The 19,643-nt window shown below is 46.1% G+C and overlaps 1 protein-coding gene across 2 annotated transcripts in view; it reads left to right on the forward strand.

The window, feature by feature from the left end:
• CAMK1D (calcium/calmodulin dependent protein kinase ID) overlaps positions 1-19,643 on the forward strand; it is a 386,176-nt gene that overhangs the window by 355,683 nt on the left and 10,850 nt on the right. For both annotated transcript variants that reach the window (XM_057730252.1, XM_057730254.1), the window contains exon 7: positions 18,818-18,930. In XM_057730252.1, coding sequence (XP_057586235.1) covers positions 18,818-18,930 — 113 coding nt within the window. The remainder of the gene's footprint in view (positions 1-18,817; positions 18,931-19,643) is intronic.

The raw sequence follows: 19,643 nt of genomic DNA on the forward strand, positions 1-19,643 counted from the left end.
TCAGCACGTGTGGAGTTCAGAAGTCTGGAGTAGAAATACTGACTTACATATCTGGGTATGATCTGAGCAGTAGTACCTCAATCCTTACTGCAGTAGACAATACAATATTTGGCTGAGTTCACGTAGAGCCATTAAGCAAAGAAATACTGTATTCCTTTGTTTCTGTTTTAAGTATAAACTTGATAAGCCTAAACTTGGTGGTTTAAGCTTTGCCTTACGGATTAGTCTCAGGTTGATTTCATGATTGTGTCAGACTTCGAAATGGCAGCCTGGGTTTTTGTCTTCCTTGGTGCCTTCCAGAGCTCTGAGAGTCTCAAGCAGAGAATGAGTGGACTTTGGACATCTCATTTGTACCTTCCAAGATGTTCAGATCCTTATGAGTGAAAGGCCAATTCCTAGACATAAACTGCTGCATAATGGGGCTGTGCTTGGAGAACCGCTGGCCTCAGATTCATTACTATCATGGGCCTTCCCTGTGGTCCAGTGGTGAAGACTCCGCACTGCCACTGCAGGGGCCACCGGTTCGATCCCTGGCCGGGGAACTTCCACGTGCCACGTGGTGCGGCCAGAAAGAAAAAAAAACCACCACCATCAGGGTCAGCAAGCGGATTTCTTGAATACAGGCTCTAGTCCAGGCACTGCACACGGTGCTACAGATAATCAAGACGACAAAGACGTGACGCCTCTCATCAGAGCGCTAACAGTGTATGTGATGGAGCAGTAGTTCCCTAAGTAGACTGAGTGACACGCCAGGCTTGTGTACAGCCCTAGGGGTTCCTGGGATGAAGCCACCCCTGAGGAGGATGGGGGTATTCAGGAAGGGGGCACCACCATTCCAGGGGTGTCTGGAAGGTTGGAAAAGACTCGCATGAGCAGAGATGCGAGAGGATAGCATCCCAGCCAGGGGAGGGCTGCGGGCACAGGAACAGGGGTGCCTGAGGCATGTTTGAGGACTGATGGAAATATCCTGTGAAAGGCTCTGGCCGGGTTGGTGTTCCCGGCACAGGGTAGCTTCCGGTGGACCTAGTGTCAGAAGTTAGAGCTCGTGGGCCTCAGCCTCAGACTCCGGCTACTTCGCATGGATCCACTGTGCCTGGACTTCCCTACCCACCCTTGGTCTGAAGACTGGTGAGGGAGGCTGCTGAGTGGCTGTTGACCACAGGGAAGCCGGCGATCCCCCGGGGATCCGTGCAGAGCCCCTCATTCTTTTTCTTTTTAATTTTTTAAATTTATTTATTTTATTTATTGGCTGTGTTGGGTCTTTGTTGCTGCGCACGGGGCAGAGAGCAGGAGCTACTCTTCGTTGCAGTGCACGGGCTTCTCATTGCGGTGGCTTCTCTTGTTGCGGAGCAGGGGCTCTAGGCGTGCAGGCTTCAGTAGTTGTGACATGCAGGCTCATTAGTTGTGGCTCATGGGCTCTAGAGCGCAGGCTCAGTAGTTGTGGCGCACAGGCTTAGTTTCTCCATGGCATGTGGGATCTTCCCTGACCAGGACTTGAACCCGTGTTTCCTGTGTTGGCAGGCAGATTCCTAACCACTGTGCCACCAGGGAAGCCCAGAGCCCCTCATTCTTCATGTCACCTGCAATGGGAAGAGGTCAGCCTCTGCCATTTGGGGGGAGTGCAGCAGCATTATTTTTGTTTGATAAACCTGTCACCCTGAGATATCAGATTGCAGCGACGGTGGCTGGGACAGGCACCACATGTTCTCCTCTCCACGAGCCATGCAGGCATCCTTCATTTTGTCCGTGCAGATCCTTGATGAATTGGTTCTCTTTTGGTCTCCGCACTCACTTCTGTTATCCATCATTTGGCAGGAGAAATATTTTTTTCCTAACAAGGAGACTCATTTTTTAAAACCCTTTTGATAGGTCCTTACCCTGCCAGGAAGCTTCCTTTTGGGATCAGGACTTGCAAAAAAACATCTCTGCCTGAGTAGCTAAGCTGCTGGGAAGGATTGAGGGTGCAGTGGGCTGGACACCGTGATGAATCTCTGGTGTCCAGCCTGAAGAGGTTGGCTCAGCCAAGATAGCCAAGTTCCAAGGAAATAAATTTCCCCCCTTGAGATGATAGTATCTCATAGAGCAGACTCGACCATGTGATCCCATGTAGGCTGCCTTTCTGCTCACAAGTTCAAGGAGATCCTTGAATGATCCCTTGCCTATATTCTGCCCAGGGATACATCATGCCGTGGAGAAACACGGTGAATGTTTGCCGGTATAAAAACTGAGCTCTTAAGGAGATTAGGGCATCAGGGCAGGCTGGATGGTTAGGTTGGACTTGCCATGGGTGGTGAGGACACGTACCCGTGCTGTGACCTCTGACCTCTCTGCCTAGAGGAAATCCCAGGCAGATACTTTAGGTCATACCCTTACTTTCTGACTGGCCTCCTGTATTGTTCGGTTTTTAAACTAGGTCACAGAAATAAATTGGCCCATGTACACAGCATAATTAGCTTTGTAAGAATGGAACGAAGGATGCCTAACCCACATGCTAGGTCCTCTTTCTCCTCACCGAGGTAGTCATCATTCTTTCCACCGCTGACGGCTGCCTGTCTGTGGACACGTGTGACGCAGGGAGGAGCATGGACGCAAGCTTCAGCAGGAGAGAAAGTGGTGTGACTACTGACCCCAGGGAGCATCCGCGCCTGGGGTGTTGTGGTGGTGGTTACCACTCTCAGTACGAGGACCGTTCACCCCCATAGGAATCATTACCCGGCACTGTCAGCAGGCAGTAGTCATCGTACGTTCGTGAACTTTGCAAAGTAGCACACGTTGCCACGTCCAGGCCGCCGTGGGGTCCACGGTCTGAACTTTGGCTTCCGACGTTTAGAAACAAAATGAGATCTGTTGCTTCCCTTTGCTCAGATGATGCCAGTGAATTGACTCACGCTAGCCAGACTCCAGAAAGATTTAAAAAAAAGACACAGTGTCCATTTATTAAATCATAGTGAGATGCGTGCCCTGCACGTTAAGGGGATGGTCACATCATCAAACTAGCAAGTTCCAGGAGAAACACGCTAGGAGAAAGCAAATTCGAACAGGGAATTTTGTGAGTGAAGGAGGGATCAGAGCAGTGGAGTTGAATGGAGTTGGATGGCCTTGGGTGTTTTCATAAAGCCCAGCATGGGCTCCAGGTCACCTTTCTCTCCCAAAGGTGATTTCTGACAAAGGGGCACAGGTGTTCGCATCGGCTGGTCAGAGTGGCCGTGTGCAGGGTGGCTGCCCCTTCTTCCTGCCTTTTAAAAATGGGCCACCACCCTGCACTCTTCCTTTGTCATTCCAGCCTCACTGATTTTGTTTCAGCAGGCATTGATGGTAGGTTATAATTCCAGGTTCACTGCTCTTACTTTGCCAGCTGCATTTCAGTGTGGCTGCTTTCTGAGGATTTTTAGAAAGGTACCCAGTTTCTCCCCATCCGTAGTCTGTACTGGGTAGACCCTACGGGTGCCTAAATCCCTTTTGTTTACAAGTCCTGCTTGACCATATTTCAGCTTCATCGATGGGCCTGTGACCCTCTCTCTGCTGCTTTGGAAGAAAGACTATTGGTTGTCTATCGACAGGTGGTTCACCTCTAACCCTTAAGAAAGAGTCAAACACAAAATAGTCTCTGGTTTCAAAAAGTGAGTGCAGAGATGTGCACGGGGTGACGGAGGAAATTTTACAAGCCGTGCATTGAGGTAAAGAAATTCCGCATTTTCCATGGTGGTGGGAGCAACTTCCTGCCAGTGACCTCAAGGAAGGTGAAATCCACCCGTATCGGTGCCTTTGTCTTTGCAAAGGCCCTGGTAGAGAGGGCACCCAGCGGAAGCAGCGAGGAAATATCTCGTTTTATACACTGAATGGTGCACTTTGGGGCCAAATGGAAAAACATTTCATTTCCTCTGCTCTCTTTTTTTTTTTTTCTATTTTTTTTTTATTTATTTTTTTTTATTTTATTTTTTTGGGGGGTACACCAGGTTCAATCAACTGTTTTTATACACATATCCCCATATTCCCTCCCTTCCTTGACGCCCCCACCTCGATTCCCCCCCACCCTCCCTGCCCCAGTCCTCTAAGGCATCTTCCATCCTCGAGTTGGACTCCCTTTGTTATACAACAACTTCCCACTGACTATTTTACAGTTGGTAGTATATATATGTCTGTACTACTCTCCCGCTTCTTCTCAGTTTCCCCTTCACCCCCCGCCCCCTCCCATACCTCGAGTTCTCCAGTCCATTCCCTGTATCTGCTTCCCTGTTCTTGTCACTGAGTTCATCAGTACCATTTTTAGATTCCGTATATGTGAGTTAGCATGCAATATTTGTCTTTCTCTTTCTGACTTACTTCACTCTGTATGACAGATTGTAGTTCTATCCACCTCATTACATATAGCTCCATCTCATCCCTTTTTATAGCTGAGTAATATTCCATTGTATATATATGCCACATCTTTTGTATCCATTCATTTGTTGATGGGCATTTAGGTTGCTTCCATGTCCTGGCTATTGTAAAGAGTGCTGCAATAAACATTATGGTACAAGTTTCTTTTGGGATTATGGTTTTCTTTGGGTATATGCCCAGGAGTGGGATTACTGGATCATATGGTAGTTCTATTTGTAGTTTTTTAAGGACCCTCCAAATTGTTTTCCATAGTGGCTGTACCAACTTACAGTCCCACCAACAGTGCAGGAGAGTTCCCTTTTCTCCACACCCTCTCCAACATTTGTTGTTTCCAGATTTTGTGATGATGGCCATTCTGATTGGTGTGAGGTGATACCTCATTGTGGCTTTGACTTGCATTTCTCTGATGATGAGTGATGTTGAGCATCTTTTCATGTGTTTGTTGGCCATCTGTATGTCTTCTTTGGAGAAATGTCTATTTAGGTCTTCTGCCCATTTGTGGATTGGGTTATTTGCTTTTTTGGTATGAAGCTGCATGAGCTGCTTGTATATTTTGGAGGTTAATCCTTTGTCCGTTGTTTCATAGGCAATTATTTTTTCCCATTCTGAAGGTTGCCTTTTAGTCTTGTTTATGGTTTCCTTTGCTGTGCAAAAGCTTTTAAGTTTCATGAGGTCCCATTCGTTTATTCTTGATTTTATTTCCATGATTCTAGGAGGTGGGTCAAAAAGGATGTTGCTTTGATGTATGTCAAAGAGTGTTCTGCCTATGTTTTCCTCTAGGAGTTTGATAGTGTCTGGCCTTATATGTAGGTCTTTAATCCATTTGGAGTTTATTTTTGTGTATGGTGTTAGGAAGTGTTCTAATTTCATTCTTTTACATGTTGCTGTCCAATTTTCCCAGCACCACTTATTGAAGAGGCTGTCTTTTTTCCATTGTATACTCGTGCCTCCTTTGTCAAAGATAAGGTGCCCATATGTGTTTGGGCTTACTTCTGAGTTCTCTATTCTGTTCCATTGATCTTCCTTTCTATTTTTGTGCCAGTACCATACTGTCTTGATCACTATGGCCTTGTAGTATAGTTTGAAGTCAGGAAGCCTGATTCCACCAACTCCATTTTTCCTTCTCAAGATTGCTTTGGCTATTCGGGGTCTTTTGCGTTTCCATACAAATCGTAAGATTTCTTGCTCTAGTTCTGTGAAAAATGCCATTGGCAATCTGATCGGGATTGCATTAAATCTGTAAATTGCTTTGGGTAGTACAGTCATTTTCACGATGTTGATTCTTCCAAACCAGGAACATGGTATATCCCTCCATCTGTTTATGTCATCTTTGATTTCTTTCATCAATGTCTTAAAGTTTTCTGCATACAGATCTTTTGCCTCCTTAGGCAGGTTTATTCCTAGGTATTTTATTCTTTTGGTTGCAATGGTGAATGGGAGAGTTTCCTTAATTTCTCTTTCTGCTCTTCCGTTGTTAGTGTATAGGAATGCAAGAGATTTCTGTGCATTAATTTTGTATCCTGCTACTTTACTAAACGCATCAATGAGTGCTAGCAGTTTTCTGGTAGAGTCTTTAGGGTTTTCTATATATAGTATCATGTCATCTGCAAAGAGTGATAATTTTACTTCTTCTTTTCCAATTTGGATTCCTTTAATTTCTTTTTCTTCTCTGATTGCTGTGGCTAACACTTCCAAAACTATGTTGAATAACAGTGGTGAGAGTGGACACCCTTGTCTTGTTCCTGTTCTTAGAGGGAATTCTTCCAGTTTTTCTCCATTGAGAACAATGTTGGCTTTTGGTTTGTCATATATGGCTTTTATGATGTTGAGGTAATTTCCTTCTATGCCCATTTTCTGGAGAGCTTTTATCATAAATGGATGTTGAACTTTGTCAAAAGCTTTTTCTGCATCTATTGAAATGATCATATGGTTTTTATCCTTCAAGTTGTTGATATGATGTATCACGTTGATTGATTTGCGTATATTGAAGAATCCTTGCATCCCAGGGATAAACCCCACTTGATCGTGGTGTATGATTTTTTTAATGTGGTGTTGCAGTCTGTTAGCTAGTATTTTGTTGAGGATTTTTGCATCTATATTCATCAGTGATATTGGTCTGTAGTTTTCTTTTTTTGTGACATCTTTGCCTGGTTTTGGTATCAGGGTGATGGTAGCCTCATAGAATGAGTTTGGGAGTGCTCCGCCTTCTGCAATATTTTGGAAGAGTTTGAGAAGGATAGGTGTTAACTCTTCTCGAAATGTTTGATAGAATTCGCCTGTGAATCCATCTGGTCCTGGGCTTTTGTGTGTTGGGAGATTTTTAATCACTGCCTCAATTTCTGTACTTGTGATTGGTCTGTTCATGGTTTCTATTTCTTCCTGGTTCAGTCTTGGAAGATTGTATTTTTCTAAGAATGTATCCATTTCTTCCAGGTTATCCAATTGATTGGCATATAGTTGCTTGTAGTAGTCTCTCATGATGTTTTGTATTTCTGAGGTGTCCGTTGTGACTTCTCCTTTTTCATTTCTAATTCTGTTGATTTGCATCTTCTCCCTTTTTTTCTTGATGAGTCTGGCTAATGGTTTATCAATTTTGTTAATCTTCTCAAAGAACCAGCTTTTAGTTTTATTTATTTTTCTTATGGTTTCTTTCCTTTCTTTTTCATTTATTTCTGCTCTGATCTTTACGATTTCTTTCCTTCTGCTCACTTTGGGGTTTCTTTGTTCTTCTTTCTCTAGTTGTTTGAGGTGTAAGGTTAGGTTGTTTATTTGATCATTTTCTTGTTTCTTAAGGTAGGACTGTATTGCTATAAACTTCCCTCTTAGAACTGCTTTTGCTGCGTCCCATAGGTTTTGGGTTGTTGTTTTTTCGTTGTCATTTGTTTCTAGATACTTTTTGATTTCCTCTTTGATTTCTGTAGTGATTCCTTGGTTGTTTAATAGTGAATTGTTTAGCCTCCATGTGTTTGTATTTTTTGCAGTTTTTTTCCTGTAATTGATATCTAGTCTCATGGCGTTGTGGTCTGAGAAGATGCTTGATATGATTTCAATTTTCTTGAATTTGCTGAGGTTTGATTTGTGACCCAAGATGTGATCTATCCTGGAAAATGTTCCGTGTGCACTTGAGAAGAAAGTGTAGTCTGTCGTTTTTGGATGGAATGTCCTATAAATATCAATTAAGTCGAGATGGTCTAATGTGTCATTTAAAGCTTGTGTGTCTTTATTTATTTTCTGTTTGGATGATCTGTCCATTGATGTAAGTGGGGTGTTCAAGTCTCCCACTATAATTGTGTTACTGTCGATGTCCCCTTTTATAGCTGTTAGCATTTGCCTTATGTATTGAGGTGCTCCTATATTGGGGGCATAGATATTTACCATTGTGATATGTTCTTGGATGGATCCCTTGATCATTATGTAGTGCCCTTCCTTGTCTCTTTTAATAGTCTTTACTTTCAAGTCTAATTTGTCTGATATGAGTATTGCTACTCCAGCTTTCTTTTGACTTCCATTTGCATGGAATATCTTTTTCCATCCCTTCACTTTCAGTCTATATGTATCCCTTGGTCTGAAGTGGGTTTCTTGTAGGCAGCATATAGAAGGGTCTTGTTTTTGTATCCATTCAGCCAGTCTGTGTCTTTTGGTTGGAGCATTTAATCCATTTACATTTAAAGTGATTATTGACATGTGTGTTCCAATTACTATTTTCTTAATTGTTTTGGGTTTGTATTTGTAGGTGTTTTCCTTTTCTTGTGTTTCCTACTTAGAGAAGTTCCTTTAGCACTTGTTGTAAGGCTGGTTTGGTGGTGCTGAATTCTCTTAACTTTTGCTTGTCTGGAAAGCTTTTGATTTCTCCCTCAAATCTGAATGAGATTCTTGCTGGGTAGAGTATTCTTGGCTGTAGGTTTCTCTCTTTCAGGACTTTCAGTATATCCTGCCATTCCCTTCTGGCCTGCAGAGTTTCTGTAGAAAGGTCAGCTGTTATCCTGATGGGTTCTCCCTTATATGTTGTTTGTTGCTTTTCTCTTGCTGCTTTTAATATTTTTTCTTTGTGTTGAATTGTCATTAGTTTGATTAATATGTGTCTTGGTGTATTTCTCCTTGGGTTTATTCTGTATGGGACTCTCTGTGCTTCTTGGACTTGGTGAATTATTTCCTTTCCCATGTTGGGGAAGTTTTCCACTAGAACCTCTTCAAATATTTTCACAGACCCTTTCTTGTTTTCTTCTTCTTCTGGGATGCCTATAATTCGAATGTTGGTACGTTTAAGGTTATCACTGAGGTCTCTGAGGCTGTCTTCTAGTCTTTTTATTTTTTTATCTTTTTCCTGCTCTGTGGCGTTTATTTCTTCCATTCTATCTTCCAACTCACTTATTCGTTCTTCTGCCTCAGTCATTCTGCTGGTTAGAGCATCTAGAGTATTTTTAATTTCAGTTATTTTGTTATCCATTGCTGTTTGTTTTTCTGAGTTCTTATGAACTGTTTCTTGTACTTTCTCTAATTTGTTATCGAGATTTTGTATCATTTTTACTATCATTACTCTAAATTCTTTTTCAGGCATTTTTCCTATTTCCTCCTCATTTATTTGGTCTTGTGGGTTTTTTTCCTGCTCCTTTGCCTGCATGGTGTTTCTTTGTTTCCTCATGGTTGTCCAAGCTTTTGGGGTTGCTTGTCCTGGTGATAGAGGTGTTTATAGAAGACTGTCCAAGCCTCAGACTAATGTCCAAGTATTGGAGTAGACGAATATTCAGTAGTTCTGTAGTTCAGAAGTCCAACCAGGGTCTCACTAGGCTCTCTCTGTGCCTTTCTTCAGTGGTCTTCCTTTGACTCACTTCCTCTGCTCTCTTACTTCACATAAGCATCATCTCCTGGAAACTGCCATTTAAGTAGCATCTAAACGCTTTGGGATATTTAACCTGGAGAATGGAAGGCAGGGGATTGACAGTCACTCACTTAACTAACATTTATTGAGCCTAATATGTGTCTGGCAGTCTGATGGGGCTGCCGCGGTGGATTTATTACCGCCCTGGCCATGGAGGCGCAGACTGTCTGCTGGAGGCGACAGACAGCAAACAGATAACTTACAGTCCGGTCTTGCTGGCTGTCACTGAGATGGGAAGCAAGAGCCGGGGGCAGGAGGGGAGGGGTGAGTAGCTCCCAGGGGAGAGATGTGAACCCTGCCCAGGCCTTGAGGAAGGCTCCGTGAGAGCAGTGAGCGGTGACCTGAGCTTGGAAGGACTGTCATCAAATATTGGCAAAGCCGTCAGGCAGGGGAGATCGATGGTTTATCCTCCAAGACCCAGTGATCTAAGGATATGATGTGCTTACTGTGCTTGGAAAAAAAAAGATGTCCCATTCAGTTTGAGACACAATTTTAAAAATATGATTTGGAAGGTTTGATCTGGCTTCAAACTTACGTATCATCAACGCTTGGTGACGGGGAACACATAATCTCTGAATATCAGGATGTTGAATTCGTCTAGCACCACACGGAGCAAAGGAAAGAATCAAAAGAGGTTTTTATTATGTTTTAAAAGATTTACCGTCTGGAATGTAGCACAGAGGCAGGAGGGAAGGCGATATATGGATAGTTAAAAAAACGAGGAGTGCACAGAGAGGGAGACGGCCAGCTTGCCAGGAGCTGTAGTGACAAGAGTCATGAATGCAGACCCCTTAGTCTGAGCTGGGTTTGTGCCCAGGAGGAGCAGAGATGGCGGCGGGAAAGGGAGAGGTACCAGTGCACACCAGCAACTCCGGAAACGCGCGTGGTTCAGACCCCTTAGTCTGAGCTGGGTTTGTGACCAGGAGGAGCAGAGATGGAGGTGGGAAGGGGAGAGGTACCAGTTCACACCAGCAAGTCTGGAAATGCGCGTGGAGGTGGTTCAGATGGAGGGACCAGGAGCCTGTACTCAATGCCAAGTACAAGCGTACCAGGGCTGGACGGCACACAAGACCACTTCCCGGCTTCTGATCGCCTTGCTGTGCTCTCACAATGTACTTCCGAGGATGCACCTCTGAGGATGAAAACGATTTCCAGTCGTCCTCAGAGGTGCCTCGGGAGAGACCCATCGGAGGCCAGGAGACAAGTGAAAAGTCCAGTCAAAAGCCAAGGCCAAGGAGATGGACGTACCAAGGCATTTCCCAAGCGCAGCTGTTAGTCTGCACAGTCATAACTGCTTACCAAGCAGAACGTGAGAGAGAAGGAAGCTGGGGGGATGGAGGGGGAGGGGGGGCTAGAGCCCCACAACCAAGAAAGCAAAGTCTAGATGCAGAAGTCAAGTTGGAAGCCCGCCCAGGGCTCCGAATCCGTTAGTGTGTGTGTGTTAAGCATCTCCAGGCTGGATGTCTGCACCCCTCAGTGCAAATCCATCACTTGTGAGAACTAATTTTAGCTGCTGAAAGTTTCTCTGTGTTTCTCCTAACACAACATTCCAGCTGTTGGAAGCTCCCCTCACTCCTCCCCCTCCCCGCCAAGCCTTCCCATCCACTGTCAGCAGGAGTTGGAAGTGGGTTTGTCTGCACCTCCTTCAGATGTGTGTCACCTGCAGGAGGAGGCATGGGCCCTGTGTGCTCATCCCCCAGACTTCCTGGAGGTGCTGTCTGTTTGGCTGGTGCGAGAATCAAAAAGTTACATGCTTGGCAGTGGAACCCTAGGTCACAGCACAGCAGCTTTGGACCATGTCCTGTCCAGCCCAGGCCTTTACTGTATACAGAATTTTTTTAAACTATTTTACGCCAGATGGAGTATGGGCTAACTTCTCACACTTGGCGAAGTGTTTGTTCTTCTTCCCCTCCTGCCCGCTCCCAGTCTTCAGCTCTGGTTGTGTGTAAACTTTCTAAGGGACGTGTTTCCCGTCTCCCCTCCAGTGTCTCTTTTCTTCCTCCTCTAGATCTTTCCCTGATCTGCTTCCTCCTTCTCAGCTTTCAGGGTGTTAACCATATCTCAGGGGTGATGTGAGACATTGATCCATTGCATTTCACCAGTGATGCCTTGCTGAAGTCAGCCTGCATGTGGTTCTAATACATGAACCTTCCCTTGTCTCTTCCAAGTTTGCAAGGAGAAAGCTGTGGCATGCACATCATCACATCTCTAGTTGCTGAAGTAATCGCATTACATTTTTGTAAACATTCCGGTCTCATCAGTCATTCTGGCCTATAAATCCAAGTAATACACTGAAACCTATTTTGCCCACTCAGTGAGCCTTGCAACTAAGTACCAGAGATTTGTCAGCTTAAAAAGCATTGCTTTATTATTTTTAAAAGTCTGTCCTATTAACCAGAGTAAGATGAATACAGCTCAGATTCCCTAGTATGGGCCCCAGACATTCATCCAGTAAACACTTGTTGAATAACTAGCGACAGCCAAGACAAAGGGCAAACTGGTGGCTACCCAGTGGTCGTTAAGTATCCAACAGACTCTAGTATGCAGAGGAGGGACGCCCAGGTTTAATTGATTTTGTGAGTGTTTTTTAGAGACCCACTCGGCCTGGGTGGGCCCCATGCAGCTTCTTTGGTTTGTCATGTAGACGAAAGTTTGTTGTTTTGCCCATTGCATAAAAATATTCTTTCCTCACAGATATACCTTTGAGTAAGTGTTCTCAGGGAAGCTTGAGCTCTTCCTAGAATGGAGGGCTCCTTTGTGAAATTGAGGGCGCACAAAGATCAAGGTTGCAGAGCAGGACTCCAGGACATCCTGCCCGTGCATCCATCACACGGGGCACAGGATCGTGACCAGGGCAGCTTCTCTCTCCTTCCCTTCTTAGAACAGTTTAGACGTTTAGATCGGGATGTGTGGTCATTTGTGGGCGATTCTGAGACTTGGTGCAAAATTTTAAAATGCGTTGCTTTGTTTTGCACATTTAGAATGTAGGACAGTGGGCTGAGTCCCTCAGGACTCATCTGTTCTCTCCCCCCACCACTGTTCTTCCTGGTGGTGAGCAGGGTCCCAGTTCACAGTGTCTCAGCAGAAGGAACCTGAGAGGTTAGATGGAGTTGGAGAGATGGAAAAGGTGGATAGGGGAGAAGGGTCAGGGAGCTGGCAGTTAATGATTGCCATGTGACAGGCACTTTCATATGTTCTGTCTTCTCTCTGTATATCTCCCCATCCATCCATCCATCCATCCATCCATGTGTGTATGTGTTATATGTAATATGCATTATTATATAGTGTATGTTATATATGTTATAATCTCTCTCTATAAGGTGGGCCCTGTTAGCCTCATTTAGCAAAAGAACCAGGGACCCGGAGAGGCTGTATCATTTCCCCGAAGTCACTCTACCCGTTCTTGCTGGAGTCAGGATTTGAATCTGTGTCTTTGTTTCTCTAAATTCCAGGCTGAGGAAACCACACCATGAAACCCCTCTGGAAGCAAAGTCAGCCCTCAGAGAACAGCAACAACCTTCCCTTGAAAAATCACTTCTCGCTTTACCTTCAGCGCCCTTCCTCCAGTTAGACTAAAGGAAAGGTTCTGGGCTGCTGTTTTCTGATGATGATGATTCAGTTGTCAGTGTAGGCTATTGCACTCAGGTGCTTTTGATGTAAAATATTTGCAATATGTTTGGGCACTTAAGAAGCACATTTCAGGTGCTCAGAAAATTCGCTTGTATGTGTTACGTGATTTCCCAGTGACCCTGGGTCAGTGAGGCAGGACTTCTGCCCCGCCCTGCCGAGTTCCACAGGCTCTGGACAGCACGTTTTCTGTGTCCTGCATCCCCTTGCAGCTCTTCAGGGGACCAGAGCGCTGAACGAAGGCTACTGGACATGATCATATTGGAATTTGGTTCACTAGAGACCCAGGTTCACTTTTCTCCAGTCCTCTCTCCCACTGACAGGCCACCGTGGTCCCAAGCACGCTCCTGCCATCTGTCTTTCCGGAAGGCAGGTTGGGATAGAATGTTAGGTGTTGATCTTCTAACTGTAGGGACCCAGCTACCCAGAGCTGCTTCCCTGAGGGGGGCTGTGTCCGCTGAAAAGAGAAGTTGGAATTGCCAGGTGCTGCGATGACGCATCGGGGCCACCCCCAGACTTGCCCTTCTCTCTGTGTTCTCCACCATGGTTGACAGCACGCCCGTGTCCACCCTGGGGACCTGGGAGGCATCCTTCCCTCGCCATATCACTAGTCACCTCATCTTCGTGATGTTCCCTCTCTTGGAATCCATTCCTCCATCCAGCTACCACCGCCTGCACCCTCCTGTCCTTCCTTTGCCTGAGCACAGCTGCTGACTTGTCTTTGGCCTCAAACCCACCCTCCTCACAGCTGCAAAGCCAGTTGACCATATGGCTTCTCTGCCTACACCTTTATCCATTTATCCATCAGTGGACACACAGATTGTTTTCATGTCTTGGCCATTGTGAATGGTGCTCCAGTGAACATGGGAGCACGCATACCTCTTCAAGGCACTGATTTCATCTCCTTTGGGAATATATCCAGAAGGAGGATTCCCGGATCCCATGGTAGTTCCATTTTTAATTTTTTGAGGAACCTCCATAGCATTTTCCAAACTGGCTGCCCCGTTTTGCATCCCCAGCAATGGTGCACAAGAGCGCCATCTTCTCCACGTCCCAGCACTTGTTACCTTTTGTTTTTTTGAGAATAGCCCTCCTAACAGGTGTAAGGGGACATCTCACTGCCCACCAGCGCTTCTGATGCCAGCTCCTTCCTGTCTTCTCTGTGTCTGTCTCTGGTGCCAAAAGCCGTGAGGAAAAGCAGCACCTTCAGTCTGTGATTCAACGGTCCAAGAAATGTGCAAGAACATAAAAGGTTGAGGTGAATTACGACAATAAAGTTACATAAAGGGGGAAAGAGGTAACAACTGAACATTATTTGGAAGTCTTTTCAGCAGGCCTCCGTTATTTTAGGGACACAGATCCATGGCCGGGGACAAAGAGGAGGAACATTATGTAGCATACTTACGGCAGTCAAGTCTCGGGACCTCTCAGCAGGAGCTCTCATGCTGTCACAGCATTTCGTTTTCCAAGAATAACTGTGCCTGGTTGGCCATGGCCAATTTTCATTTTCATTTATGTTAAAAGTCCTCCTCGTGGAAAACCCTCTCCTTTAGGAAACTTGTCCACACGACAAAAGTGGCATTTCAGGTAACCCACTGTAGTCTCTCTACAGACACAGGCCAGGTTGCTTCCAGCACCTGGCCCTGCACACTGGATTCTTGTGGAACATCTGTCAATGACACAGAGCATTGTTTTTTTACCACCTCCCGGGAGGGGTGATGTACAAGAGGGAGGAGTCAGGGTAGGTGGGAGCTGTGAGGGCTCCCTGGGCTGGGCAGGAGTGGGCCCTCCTGCCTCCTTGATCCTTGTCTCTGTTTCAGAGCCCAGCCAGGGGGCTCAGCAGCTAATGATGAAGCCTTTTTCAAGAGCATCTTTGTTTATTCAAACATTTACCCAGCAGCTGCCATGGGTAGACCCCGGCCCATGCACTGAGAATCCAAAGACGAAAATAAGACGTAAGGCATGGTCCTGCCTTAAAGAGCTTGTGGACAGGTCAGGGCAGCATGCAGTGTAGGAAGTGTCAGCATGGAGCTTTGTCCACTGCTGTGGAAACACAGAGCAGGGCACCAACCCCACCTGGCAGCGGGGGGCTGCGTCTTCCTAGTAACAGCCCAGCTAGTGTCCAGGGGTGCGCCTGAGTCGATGGAAGGGGCCAAGGGAGGGCAGCCAGGAAGAGTGTATACCTTTACCTTGGTCCAGAAACAAAAAGTGCCCAGTGGGCAGCAAACCAACCCTAAGCATCTTAGCAACTAGACTCAGAGTGTGGGAAATGGGATTGGGGAGGTAGGGTCCAATCCCCAGGTTCTATGTGTAGATAAAGGGGCCAGTGGGCAAACAAAATGACCTGCAGAGAGAATTCAAAGTCAAGACTGAAACAAAAGGTTCAGTTCTCAAGCTTCCTTCCCTTTAGTGAACAAGCAAAATAGTTAAGAACATAGACCAGGAATCAGACAGGTAGGGCCCACATCCTGGCTTTGCTGCAACTTAGTTTCTCTGACTTTAAAGTGAGAATTGTACGAGGGACTGTATATAAGGCTCTGGTGTGAGAGGACCACAAGGAATAGCATCGTCACCTTGAGGTTTATAGCAGCTGAGCCACAGACACCCTTAGACCCTCAGTGATGGAGGGAGAAAGCAGTTACCACACCCAAGGGAGTCTGGTAGAGTCCTCTCCCTTGAGAGCAGCAATGACCCTCAGCCCAGGGGTGTAACCTGAGCACTGGTTGGGAGGGGTCAGGGCATCACTCACCCTGCCCTGACTTCCTCCTTCCTTCCTCATCTCCCCTGGAGCCCCCATTGGCCGACCCCATACCAGATGTCAGAGAGTTCAACCCTCAGTCAACCCTCTGTACAGGTCAGCCTCCCAGGGACAGAGCAGAGTGGAGGGTGGCTCTAAGGGTACAGGGAAGGTGTCGGGGATGTACACCCTGTGGGAGTTAGGGGATGTTTTTGTTTTTTGTGTGTGTGTTTTGGGGAGGTTTTTGTTTATTTTTATTTTTTTAATTTTCTTTAATCCTTTTTTTTTTGAGGAGGGGGTGCTGCATGTCACGGGATCTTAGTTCCCCGACCAGGGATGGAACCCATGCCCCCTGCAATGAAAGCACGGAGTCCTAACCACTGGACTGCCAGGGAAGTCCCTGGGGGAGTGAGGTTTAAGTGAGATAAAACAGCAAAGTGCTTGGTGGAGTTTTTGACCCAAAATAAGCGCTCAGTCGAGGCTACACTCGACTCTAGTAGTATGTTTGTTGTAAGTGTGCCAAGGTAGATGAGCTGACAGACTAAGTAGCAAAGGGGAGATGGGAGGTGTGAGCCTTCTCCCTGGATGGCCGTCCTGAGGCTGGGATGGACGCGAAGGATGAGCCCCTGAAGGCGAGTTTCCCGTCGTGGGCGTGACCTTCTGTCGTTGGGTTGGCAAGTTTAGATGTTATTCAGAACCATGCGCTTTTAGGCCTGGAACAGTTGGGAATGACTTTATCATCTCTGAGGACCCACGGTGAGAGCACTTGTAGACTATTTAAATGGTTTGATATGGAAACTCTAAACACAGAGATGAAATCTGCAAATGTGCGGATCCGGGACCACGGGAGTCTGCGTTCCGTGTATGGTGATAGAAACGGCTCACAGCTGTTACTTTCCCTAATTGAACCCCCCCCACCCCCGCCGCCACCCCCCGAAACCTGCTCATGAAATAGCCTGACCAGGGAACTCCGTGAAACTTCTAGATCTGAGGAAGATTTTACAACTTCTCTTTGCCCTTCTGTTCTGTTTCAGTCCTTATTTTAAAATGTTCTCTCTTAATTTTAGCTTAGTCCACAAACTCTGTTTCCTTTCCCTCTATCCTCAGTATAGGCACATAAACACAGTATTCTATAACCCCCCCCCCCCCCAAAAAAAAAAAAAAAAGCTAAAACCAGAAGCAATCGGGATTACTCTAAGAAAACTGGCACAAGAAGAATAAATCTTTCTTGGAATTTTCTTAAAGATTTTTTTTCCCTTGTAAAGAAAGCCAAACTGTAAAGTAAAACACTCCGTTGTTAATAAACAGAAACCTCACATATCTAAAATTTCGTTATTTTCTGAGATGAACTAACATTTCTTTCTGTCTGCTTTTCCTAATATGCACATTTCATTTAGCCCAGATCCTCATTATGGGAAACGTTTCCGTATCCATCTCTCAGCTCCAGCCTTGCCTGGGCAGTGAAATATGTGCTTCGTGGTTTCAGAAGCACTGGCTCTTACTCATGTCGCCAAAAGCAGCAAATCTTTAAAAATGAAATTTTCCAGGCACTTAGCCCCTGAATCAACCTTGTAGGGATAGATGATTCTGACTCTTATTGGCCCACAGAATGTCTCACAGCCTTTAGAAGTGTCACCAGCTGTTGCCCTGTGCAGCACGGCCAGTGATGCTGTGTGGAGGGCAGGAGCAGGGGAAGATTGTACTAAAAGCTGTGTTTCAGACCTTTATTAAATTTCTTACTTGCCGACAGCCTAAATCCCTCAAAGGTCTGGAGTCTGTTGATTCCTGTTCACTTGTTCTCATTAAACGGTCTCTAGGGTTGTAGCTGCGCTTTGAACGAAGTTGGGCTGCGTGGGAAGAGTCGGGGCTCGTCTGGGGGCAGGACTCTCTCACCGTGGCCGCTGCCGCCACCCCGTGCGTTGTCTCGGGCCCAGAGCCAAGTTCTGTGCCATCCAGCTTTGCGCCTGGCCTTCCGGAATGCAGCCCTGCCCTCTGCTCTGTCCATCACTTATGGCCGCAGCCTCAGCCTCACCCCTTCCCGACGTCCAGTCCCAACCCTGCCCCCTGCCTGCCTTACATGGGCCTCAAGTGTGGACCAGATCTTTCCCACGGTCCTCTCAGTCAGCCAAACAAATTGGGAGAAGGAGGCATAGACCCACGGCATCTTAAAACTAGAAACAATATTAGAAATTCTCTAGTCTGGCCTCTTCGTAGTAGATGAGGACATTTTGGTCCAGAAAATGCATCACTGGCCTTTAATGGTAAAGGTCACCTCAGAGCTGGTAGCAGACCTGGGAGTTTCATGGCACGAATTGTATTGGGGGTAGTTAATAAAAATTTCTACTTCTCTTATGACTGTCAGTACCTCCAGAACTAGAAATTTCTTGCACCAGCATCCTAATAGGATCTTTTTTTTTTTTTTTTTTTTTTTTTTTTGCTGCACCGCACGGCTTGTGGAATCTTAGTTCCCCACAAGGGATTGAAACGGTGTCCACAGCAGTGAAAGCGCCAAGTCCTAACCACTGGACCACCAGGGAATTCCCATATGATCTTTTAAAAATCAACTTTGAAAGGGTTCATTGGAAAAAGGGTCCTGGTATTATCATGTATGCCAACTTCTGCTTATTGCATCTTAATGGGCAAAACTGTAACCTTCCAAATACCTGATTGAGGCATGGTAGGGTGAAACTATGCAGTTTGGGGCCGCTGGTAGCAATTTGGTTACTCAAGTTTATAACTTTACTTTTCTTCCTCTGATGATTTAGTAAATAAACTTGGAAAGGTCCTGAAATGTATATTAAACACATATTTTGTTTGTTTCACTAACCCATCATCTGTTAGAGACCATATCACAGGCAATAAGATCAATAACACTTATACACAGAGGGCGGCCTGGTAGGTGTGCAGGGTGTGCGGGACTCTGGTGAGTAGCGTGCAAAGCGTTGGGATGAACTAAGCGTATGTGTTTCCCCTCAGTCACCATCTGGGTTAATAACCCTTTTGCTGCCTGTGAAATCACAATTTAACTTCTGTGCCACATGTGCCCATAGAACGTGTGGGATCTTTGCTGAGATTGTGTGTGTAACACACACGGTGCAGGCTCTCTCCACTCGAGTGAAGTGGCAGCGTGTCCAGCCACCACGTGGTGTTGGATCCACAGCCGGTTCTGACCCTCACGCCCTCTTGTCTTCCAGGCTCTGTGGCTACCCGCCTTTCTACGACGAAAATGACTCCAAGCTCTTTGAGCAGATTCTCAAGGCAGAATATGAGTTCGACTCCCCCTACTGGGATGACATCTCTGACTCTGGTAGGTCTCTCGGCTCCTGATGGGCAGTTCCTCGGACCCCTACACCCAGACCACCTGAGTCTCCAACAGGCCCCGGAAGCTCAGAACGGTCCTGAGGCTCGTAAGGATGCTACACACGCGAACTTGACTTTCGAAGCGAGGACAGCTTGGGGCACGTGTCCCAAGCCAGGCTGAGGGATGCGGACTTACTCCTCCACCACTCGTGGCTGTGCCCTGATCCGGGTGCTCTGGAATGAGGCAGTATTAGCTTGTGTTTATCGAGTGCTTCCTGTGTGCTGAGCACTAGAAGCTCCACACCTGTGCTAGCTCACCCAGTCCTCAGGACAGCCTGTCAGGTGGGGATTACTATTAGCCCCATTTGACAGATGAGGAAGCTGAGGCCCAGAAGATGAAATAACTTTTAGTAAGTTGCAGAGCTGGGGTTTGAACCCATGCCCTCACTCCAGAGCTGTATCTCAGCCACTGTGCCACACAAAACATTCCTAGGGAAGTTCACCATTTCCCCCCCCAGGGATAAAAGTCAAACCCAAGGCCCATGTAAGCGGATGAAATTTCTCCAGCCTCAGTTTCCTCCCTGACAAGGTGAGGACGGTAATAGTACACCCTCTACGCTGGTGGATGGTATAAGGATCACAGGAAATAATGAATGACTTTTTAAAATACCATATTTTATTATTTGTGTTATTTCCTCCTAACTGGAAACACGCTGCTTT

The sequence above is a fragment of the Hippopotamus amphibius genome, chromosome 4 (assembly GCF_030028045.1).
Source record: "Hippopotamus amphibius kiboko isolate mHipAmp2 chromosome 4, mHipAmp2.hap2, whole genome shotgun sequence".
NCBI lineage: Eukaryota > Metazoa > Chordata > Mammalia > Artiodactyla > Hippopotamidae > Hippopotamus > Hippopotamus amphibius.